At 46.6% G+C, this 9510-nt stretch overlaps 1 protein-coding gene across 2 annotated transcripts; it reads left to right on the top strand.

Annotated features, from left to right (window-relative positions):
- The first annotated feature begins 61 nt into the window (after positions 1 to 61).
- SPATA2 (spermatogenesis associated 2) lies at positions 62 to 8393 on the top strand. Of its 2 annotated transcripts, none has more exons than XM_042044688.1 (3): positions 62 to 221; positions 2893 to 3331; positions 4712 to 8393. In XM_042044688.1, the coding sequence occupies exons 2-3, from the start codon at positions 3014 to 3016 to the stop codon at positions 5957 to 5959; spliced, it is 1566 nt and encodes a 521-aa protein (XP_041900622.1). In that variant the 5' UTR covers positions 62 to 221; positions 2893 to 3013; the 3' UTR covers positions 5960 to 8393. The 2 variants fall into 2 exon arrangements, with proteins under 2 accessions (XP_041900622.1, XP_041900632.1); XM_042044698.1 differs by lacking the exon at positions 62 to 221 and adding an exon at positions 321 to 1825.
- Positions 8394 to 9510: the final 1117 nt, after the last annotated feature.

Here is a 9510-nt window from a genome sequence, read left to right as displayed (position 1 = left end):
CGTCACGCGGCGGAAGTGCTCGCGCCCCGCCGTTCACTTCCGGGTCGCCGCTGCCGCCGCCGCGGCCCTGCCCGAGCCGTGAGGGCGGGCGCGCTCCGTCCGCGGCACCGGCCGGGCCTCCGCGGCTCTGCCGGGGCAGCGCGTCGGGGACGCGGGGCAGCATCCCGGGCACCGGGCGCTCCCGGTGGAGCGGCGGCGGCTCCCGGCGGTGGAGCGGAGCGGTGAGGGACGGGACAGGCCGCGGTGCGGGGGCTTAGCCCGGGCGGGCGGCGTGGCCGCGGCACGGCGAGGGCGGCGAGGTGGCCGGGGGCGGCGGGAGCTCCCGGGGCCGGGGACGGTGCCGCCGCGGAGGCCCAGGCGGTGTCCCGAGGCTCCTGGACCCGGACCTGCAACAAGTGCCCCGGGCACGGACCGGCCCCGAGCGGGCGGCACCGCGCTGGGTCCGCGGGCTGCAGGCGCTGCTCCTGTGCCGGTGACAGCCCCTGTGCTCGGGAGCGTTTTCGGGCGTCTGGGGTCAGTCTGGCGTGTCTGGCCCCCTGGGCACGGTAGGACACGGCTGTGCTGTGGCAGCGGGGTGTCCCTCGGCAAGCGGGGTGTACCTTAGCTGAAGGGTGTATTTGTCCCCTGTTTCTCCCCTACTGCTGTCAAGGTTTTTGTACAACCGAGTGGTCCAGCGTGGTCAGAGGAGTTGGTTCCCTCGGGTGAGGCTTTGACCCTGGAGATGGATAGAAACATTCTCTTGTCTCAACAGCAGGCACTGGACTCTGATCAGGACTTATTATTGTTGCATCTCTAGGAATTCTTGAGGTTTGGAGTCAGTGCTTAGCAGCAAAGCGGCCTTGTTCCTTTACGCATTCTGTCAGTCAGGGTGCTGCTTAAACCTATATTTATCCGTGCCTGCTCGCATCGTGAGCTCTCCGGAGCCTGTAACCATGGATGTTGCTGCTGGGTGGGCTGCCGGGACGGGGATGTTGTGCTGCCTGGAGCTCTGTGCGCTGGAGCAGCCCCGGCAGGGCTCTCAGGCCCTGCTCTGCCGCGGTTTGTTGGGCTGTGCAAGCCCTGGCTCGGGTGCAAAGCACGGGGCACAGTCAGGGCTGGCAGAGGCCCTGGGAGCTGCAGTCTGCAAGGCCTCGATGAAGGGCTCTCTTTTTTCATCTGGGGGCTTCCTGACACTGACGTGTCTCATGTGTAACCAAGCGCTTTGTTTGGTGGGGATGGCAGAAGTGTGATTCCGAATCCAGCTCCTTGTCAGCACAGGATCACTCCATGTCCTGGGGGTGTTGTGCTGACGTGCCAGACAAAGATCTCTCTGCAATTCTCGTGTGCAGCTCTTCTTGCCAAGGAACAGACTCTCCTGTCTTTGTCCACAGACTTCATCCTGCACAACTTGCGGAGGAACGTGGAGAGGGAAGGGACTGCTCCTGGCCTTATGCTCGGATGTTAATTTAGCACTCCACATTTCCTGTGATTCACAGCCTGTCTCTTGACAGGAGTGCGTGTGCCTTGGAGCAGAAGCTGAACTGCTACTTAACTTTTCCCACACGGGTCTGGCGCTGAGCACAGCCTTTCATCAAGGAATGTTAACTGCCAGGCTGTTGATCTTTTTGTTTGCTTGTTCCCCTGGCCTCTTGGTTGTTGGTATTTTGTGTTTTGGCTCCTTTCATTCAGTTGATCTTGCTCTTAACGGTGATTTTCCTTTAGCAGGAGCGTTGATCAGTGCTTTAGCAGCTGCAATTAATACTGGGTGAAAAGTCTTTTCTGAATTGCTGTTTGAGACTGACTACATCTGAAACAGTGCACTGATTTCTCCTCGGGTCAGGAGCTGGTTTGTCTTTTTATGTAATAAACAAAGCCTGTGGTCTGCTTTTTGATCACAAGTTCCTTAGGCATTCCAGATGGAGTCTGTTGGCCCTTTAATTACTTTGGTTTTCTTAAAGCAGCATTTGGGAGATTGTTCTGTCACCAGCTATTTCAGCTCAGTGTGTGAGCTCAGTGCAGTGAAAATGGAGATCAGTACATCCATAAAAACAACTATCCCTGCAAACAAAACATATGTGATGGTAACACAGAAATGGTTGTACTCAGCTCTCACAGAGCAGCTGAAGGTGGCAGGTGTAGCTTTTTTGCCGTGAAGATCACAGTGGTGTTTGCAGCTGCCAGCTTTCAGCTGGAATTTGGGCTGTGGTTTGCAGCAGTCAGGAGTGGGTCCTCTGGAGGTGGCTGCAGAGCTGCCCCAGCACGGGGCTGCACTGGGGGCACCAGCGGGAGGAATGTCATTGGCTGTCAAAAGCCTAGAAAATGTTAGAAATCAAAAGGCAAAGTCAAATCTGCTCAGCCTCAGGACAGTCCTGTGCCACAGGACGGGGAGGGGAAAGCAGATACCTTCACAAGACGAGCAAAATGAAACTTTTGGGTGATTTTTAAAAAATCTTTATATCATTGTGCAGGGATAAAAACAAAAATCTCCCAGTGACTGTTTAAAATAATGTTTGTGTAGGTTGGCTGAACTGAAAGGGCAAAATAAAATGCAGAGAAGAGACTCTAAAAAACTCATCCTTCTCCTTGCAGTTCTTTGCCATGAGTTACTTCTCCCTGGGACCCAAAGCCAGGGAGGTCTCACTGTGTGCTGGAGCCTGCCCAGCTCTGTTGTACCAAGGTCTCAGAGTCTTGTTCAGCGTCAGCTCGTGGTGCTGACTTGGGCAGGGACCTGGAAAACAAGTGGGGAATGATGGTGGAAAGCAGGACAGGGCATTTCTGTGGCTCCTGTGCTTTTTCAGAGTCCTGGGGAGGCTGTGAGGGAGCTGCTGCTCTGTGTCACAGAGTCCCAGGGGCAGGGAGGTGCTGGGGATGTCTGGGATGTGTGTACCTGCAATGACTTGTCTTTGTTTTCAGTTTTTATTCCAGGACAGTTGTTGTTGCTGAAGATTCCTAATGCCAGATACCCAACCTACTGCCAAATAGCCATGAAAGAGATGAGGTAGCTGCCCCCAGCGCGAGGGAAAAACTGATTTCAATGGATACGAAATACAAAGACGATTTATTTAGGAAGTATGTACAGTTCCACGAGTGCAAACTGAATGCCTCTGACAACAAGCAGCGTCCTATTAACGATGAGTACTTGCGAGTCGCGGCGGCAGCCTTACTTTGCCTTCCCAAAATTGATCCCTTTTATAGATTCCGGTTGATAAAATTTTATGAGATGGCTGAAAACTCACTGAGATCTGTGAAATCCTCAAGTTTACATTGTCTCCATAATGCATTCAACATGCTTGAGACACTTGGAATTAATCTCTTTCTGTACCCCTGGAAAAAGGAGTTCAAAAACATTAAGGTAAGACATTTTTTATGTAGCCATAGTGAGAACATTATTTTATTTTCCTTTCTGTGAACACATTTCATGCATTTCCTTTAAAGGCTTCTCTTTTTTTTTTTTTTCCATTTATAGCATGAGAGATATATATATATTTTTTTTTTTTCCCTTCTCTCTATGTACAGTTGGTAAACAGAAGCCATAGGGAAATTTCTACGTAAAATAAGTGAAGTTGGTGCTGGTGAGAGTATTCCAAGAACAGAAGTACAAGCACTATCTGCAATTAGAATGTGTATAAAGTAGAAGAGCTTATTCAAGTTTGTTGTTCAGCCTCCCCTGCTGCACTGTTTTATTTTTACTTGTTGGAGAGGCTTTCACTATGGTGTGTGGTCAAGCTGGATTTAAGTTCACTCAGAGTTTGATTTGTCTTGCCACAGCTGTTACTGGACACAAGTATTAAACCCAGTGCATGTGTTCAAGTGGATGCTTTGCTGAGGTTCCCACAAGTGTATGATAATGGTGAAGGAACTTCTGCAAAAGAACCGTTTTCAGAACATCTTTGATCTGCTTCTCAGTGCTCAGTTCCTGAAGTTTTGATTTTAAGATGCTTTCAAATGGATCTACCTATGGCAGGTTCCCAGAGGGAAAAGTGGGAACTCACTGCTGGGCTTGGGTGGTGAAGTCCCATGGGAAGCTCTCTGCAGTTGAGTTTTGTGTTTCATCTTTTACCTGTGGTGGGCAGATTGCTCCTGCCTGCACTCAGAACAGGCTGAACTGGGCTAAGCATGTCCCTCAGGTGTGCCAGATGCTGAGAGTATTTCAGCTTGCAGAAACTCATGTCTCTGCTTTTGGGGCTCTTTTAGTGGAAGTTTTTGAATTAATACTAAATTAAATAAAACTGACATTTGAAACTGTATAGTAACAGTACACAAAAAAGAGTGCACCTCAAGTGTATTTAAAACTGAATTGGAGTTTGGCACTCCTGCAGTAATTCTGAGTTCCTGTTAGCTCCAGCTTGTCCCTGGGTGGGGTAGTTCCCAAAATCCTGGCCTTTTTGTCTTTCGTGGTAGATTTTCTGTAAATGCAAACATGTCCGGTATGCATAACAGTTAATGTTAGTGCAGAGCAGAGTGATTTAAATCACCAGGGAGAACATTATGCTAATCAGGATTTTAAATTGAATGAAAACTCTCCTACTTTGAATTTTCCTCATGTGGAATTTCCATCTGCTGAGCAGGAGGGATGCAGAAATCGAGCTCCTCTTGCCAAGGCAGTTGCATGTGTTCGGAGTCGTTATTATTGTATTTAATTATATGGTCTCTGTCACTGAATTATCCGAACATCTCGTCCACCACTGAATTTGTAACCTAGTTTTCCTTTTATTCCCCCCATCCCTCTTAGACCTACACTGGACCTTTTGTTTATTATGTAAAGTCTGCTCTAACTGAAGATGATGTAAGGCAGATTCTGAACTACATGGGCTATGTCCAAGAGCTGGGAACAACGTTTAAGCTCAAAGAGCAGGTTGATGCCATTCAAGTGAAAATGATTTCATTTGAGCTCTTTTTGGCCAAAGTGGAATGTGAGCAGCTTCTGGAAATTCACCTGCAAGTGAAGGATAAGGGTTATTCTGAGATTGATGTGATCAACGAGCGCAAGAACAGCAGCGAGGACGTCCGAGGCTGCTCCGAGGCCATGAAGCGGCGCCTGGAGTGCAAGGAGACGCTGAACACGTCCATGGCACGGATGGTGCTCCAGAAATCGGCCAGCGAACGCGCCTCCAAGGATTACTTTAAGCCAAAGGTGAGCAAGCCTTCCAAGTCAGTGGACACCTATGATAGTTACTGGGAGAGTAAGAAACCACCTTTGATGAGCTCGCTGAGTCTCAGGAAAGAGCCGATTTTGGTCGATGCGGAAGATGACATTAAAGATGAAATTATCCGTCCGTCGCCCTCTCTGCTGACCATGTCCAGCTCCCCGCACGGGTGTTCAGATGAATACTTGCCAACTTCCTCTCATCACAATGGCATGCTAAGAACAAATGTCCCTTACAGCTCCTATTTTTCTGCTCAAGAGGACTTAGATTTGTATACTGACCCCGATTCTAGAAGTATGTTAAACTTTAAAAGACAAGACGCTATTAAGCCTGATGTATGGCTGTTAAAAAGTGATGCCAACCCTGTTTACCACAAACGCACCCACCTAGCCAAAGACACAGCTTCCTCCAAGTGCCAGAACTGTGGCATACCCTGTGGCGCTTCTGTTTGCCAGAAGTGTGACAGTCTGTTCAGCTCGAGGCAGGAGTACCCAGCAGTGAAACAGAGCTCCTACTCAATCAAACCACTCCCAAGCGATGGCTTGTCTCCTGCTCTGAGGGAGAAATCTCAGTACACATCACAGACTCAGAGTCAAGACAGAGCTGCTCAGTTCAGTTCCAAGTCCAAGCCTTCGGGCACCTCGCGCTGCGGCTTCTGCAACCGCTCGGGAGCTGCCAACACGTGCACGTTCTGCTCCAAGGTCTCGTGTGACACTTGCCTCAACGCTTACTACTATGACCCCTGCTGTAGGAAGAGCGACCTCCACAGGTTCCTGCCTAACAACCAGTTAAACTATAAATCATCCCAGCTGTCCCACGTGGTTTATAGATAGACTGGATGAGTCTGTCTGGGAAGGGAAGGAAAGGGGGAGAGGAAAGGGCTATCCTAACTAATGTTCTGACTCCACACTGACCTCTTACCAAAATCACATGTCCAGATATTTGGAACCATGGTTCAGTGATCAGGTGCCAGTTCTTGATTTTTGTGGCTTCACAGATGCTGCAGATCCATTAGATTTCATGCTGCTATAATTTAGGTAACTCCTAAATGATCATTGCTTTTCAACTTGCATGGGGGAGAAGAGCACGTTTTTCCTTAAAACTTGGCAGCTGTTGTATTTTTAAAAAGTGACATCACACCTTCCTATTATGTCGCATCTTGCCCAAATAAAACCAGGCAGGGTTTAAAAATAAGGTCAGAGAATGAAGATTCTCGTTTTCTATGAGTGATGAAACCACTGCCAGTTTTTGATAACGTATGACTTCAAAATGTGCAGGAAATACGTGAATGGCTTGTTTTGCCAACAAGGACTATTTTTTGATGTGTGTCTGCATTTCTTGATCTCCAAAATGCAAACACTGCAACATCTCTTCCTTTTGTCTTTGTTTCCTCCTTCTCCCCTTCTCCTCTGGTTGTTTATCTCGAGCTTATATAACCTGAATCTAGACAATATGTGCTTTATTTTCCGGTGTTGCCAATATCATCCTCCTGGGTTTCACTGTATGGTATTTTAAAGAGGTGATCCTGTATCTGTGTCACTCAGATGATGCCTGGAGTGTTGTCCTCTCAGATGAGTATCCATCTTCTTTCTGTTGCACATGTTTTAAATACTGTTCTTTGTACTGTAAATAGGTGATTTGGAAACCGTTTATTTTTAATAAATATTTAATATGTTGAGTTCTTAAAAGTGGTAGAATCATTATAACTATGAAGTCTCTCTGGGTTATTTGTTCAGGTGACTTTTTGTTTTTCCTTGTACTGTATTTCATAGCTTATTATAGCCACTGTGGCAGAGTGATGTTCTTGGCTCTGATCAATTCTTGGGTTTTAATCTGACATTTTTTTCCCTCTGATAAGGCTGCCACTCGTCTGAGTCAAGTCTTGTCTAAGAATTGCAGGATTTTGCTCTCAGTGCACGCTTTTTCTTTGTGGTTATGGAAATTGTAAGTGTCAATGTTCTGCTTGCTTCCAAATTCACTGCCAAGTCTGTAGTGTAGTCCAGCAAGTAAAGCACTGGCCTGGTGGAAAATCAGAGCTCATTTGTGACTCCTGTTCAAGTGAACCCATCAGTTATGGATGTGAATCAGATAATAACCCTTGTCTCTTGCTATAGCACCTGGGGACCCTGGCTGAGAACCAAGACTCCCTTGTGTTGGGCTCTGTACAGTTTGACCCCCAGACACCACCTGGTTATGAATAGACCTTAGTTTTTTATTAAAAGAAAACCCCTAAGAATCCTAACTCCCTTATTCCAACTATAGCTAGTTAGCACAAAGTATCAGGCAACCTAATCTGATGTGCAGAATTAAATGTGTTTAAAATATCTGTAAAGAATCTAGCTGAGATGTAAACTATGTAGTCCACTTTGCACTGAAATGATTGACTTTGGGATTTTTAATCACTGTTAGAGTCTAGGCTTCTCAACTTCAATGTCCATCACTCCCTGTGTGACAGAAACATGCATGAATGATCGTTTGTCTTACATTTTTTTGGGTGGGGGGAGGGCTTCAGGTAGGTAGAGGGGAAAATTACATAGGCTAATGTTGTAAAATAGCTAAAATAATTTTAGCCATAACTGGGTGTCAGAAGCATTATGGAAATAAGATGGAACCTGGGTCTTACAGAGGGCTGAGAACAGTAAGTTACTGTCCAGTTTGCACTAAGAAACAAAGTGAACGGCGTGTGTTTAACAATCAGGGAAATTCTGAATCAAGGGACTGCAACTGAGCATAACGTCAAGGGCAAGTACTGCCTTGCTGACCCTGAAGGTTGGGGTGAATCTTGTTTAAGTGAATGATTTTAAGGTTTTCAATCTTGTATGTTTTCTATAAATATATATATATATAAATATGACACAAATGTAGATACATTATGTATATAGTGAAGAATTTAAAAACAATTTTACTATTAAAATGCAGTCTAAGGGTGGTTTTAATTTCGGTGGTTATTTGGGTTTTGTTCACCTTCTGCAGTGTCATGCCTGTTTGGCTGCTCTACAGCGTATCTTCTGGTTCACCAGTTCGATTTCCATATGGCTCCTCACACTACAGTGAATAACTAAAACTGTGATGCCACGTAATTTTTACGGTGACCAGGGCAGGGGCTCTACCTGCTCTGAAAAAGAGAAGTCCTCTGTATATATGTCATGGAATCCTGTAGTACAAACCTGTGTTGAATTGAAGTGATACCATGCTCTATTTTTGTGTATCTTACTGTATGAGGTTGCTGTGATTGATACAGTAAAATATATGCGAATTTAAAATGCAGGTGTTTTGCATCTGATTTGTTTAAATTAATTTATGTTTTGAAGGAATTTAAAAATAAAGAGGCCTTTAAGAAAAGGCTTAACTCTTTTCTTAAAGTGGAGTGTGCATGTAGCTGTCTGTTCCCAACTGCATTTGCATGCTGTGACTGGTGCTCGGAGGGGTCTTGGGGCACAGGCAGGACAGGAGTGTCCGTCCATCGTGCGCCTCTGGAGCTGGGAGTGCTGTGAGCAGAGTGCAGAGCTTCTGGAATCCCGTTCATTTTCCAGCCTTAGCAGCATGACTCAGAGTGTTCATGGAGCATGTGAGCCGGTCTGTCAGCAGGCTGCAGCAGGCTGGGGCGGGCTGGGAGCAGGTTCTGGGGACCATGTGGAGCTGCCTCCATGGATCCCAGCCTTGGCTCTCCGTGGCGCTTGCCTAACAAGCTTCCTGAGGGAAGCTGCATCTCCCAGAAGATGTGTGACACTACTGAGGTACATTTTGGCACTTGAATTAGGCCTTCTGGGTCCTTTTGCATCCTGCTAGCTCTGGAGTAGGATAATTCCTCAAGTTCCAAACTAGATCATTCTTTTTGTTTTTTCCTTGTGTTAAAGCATGTCAGGTGAATGCTGAAATGCCTGAAGTGCCTTTTCTGCAAGTGTTTTATGATCTGTTGTGGTTACTGAAAGTACCAGGGAGGATTATAAAAATCGGGCTCCAGGTAACTAAAATATTCTTGCAGGAAATGTTGCCTCACGCTGTAATGCTTCTTGAGCTGATGTATTTCTGGTGCATATAAAACAAGCCTTCGAGCTGTCTTGTTGTCTGACATCTCTGATTACAGACCTGTAAGCTTGTTTGCCGCATCTTTGGCTTTCAACAGAAGCTTAAAGGTTCCATACAGAGTTAAGAGGTTTAGATTTGATGGTTTGAGCTGACAGTGCCTTAAAGTTATTTTCTGGAAGATGACTCTGGGTTACAAGCATTTAGTACACGTTGCTAATTATGCTGTAGGATGTTTTTAGGGGGAAGAGATTCACCTTTCCAGTATTTGTTTAGAAACAGGAGCTAATCTGAGCATGGTGATAATTGATACACTGCCAGAGAGACTGGGAGAAAAGCGGGAGGTGACTCTTGATGT

This window comes from Corvus kubaryi, unplaced genomic scaffold, assembly GCF_017639235.1.
Source record: "Corvus kubaryi isolate FWS band 111438036 unplaced genomic scaffold, C.kubaryi_AGA036_p1.0 134, whole genome shotgun sequence".
In the NCBI taxonomy this organism is placed as follows: domain Eukaryota; kingdom Metazoa; phylum Chordata; class Aves; order Passeriformes; family Corvidae; genus Corvus; species Corvus kubaryi.
The sequence above is the reverse complement of the archived record's forward strand: the minus strand, read 5'-3'. Positions and strand labels throughout refer to the sequence as shown.

Bases quoted from the DNA above. Each gene is read 5' to 3' on its own strand.
- SPATA2 (XM_042044688.1), top strand. From the start codon at position 3,014: ATGGATACGAAATACAAAGACGATTTATTTAGGAAGTATGTACAGTTC. The intron at 3,332-4,711 runs GTAAGACATTTT...CATCCCTCTTAG, and splicing joins AGGAGTTCAAAAACATTAAG to ACCTACACTGGACCTTTTGT.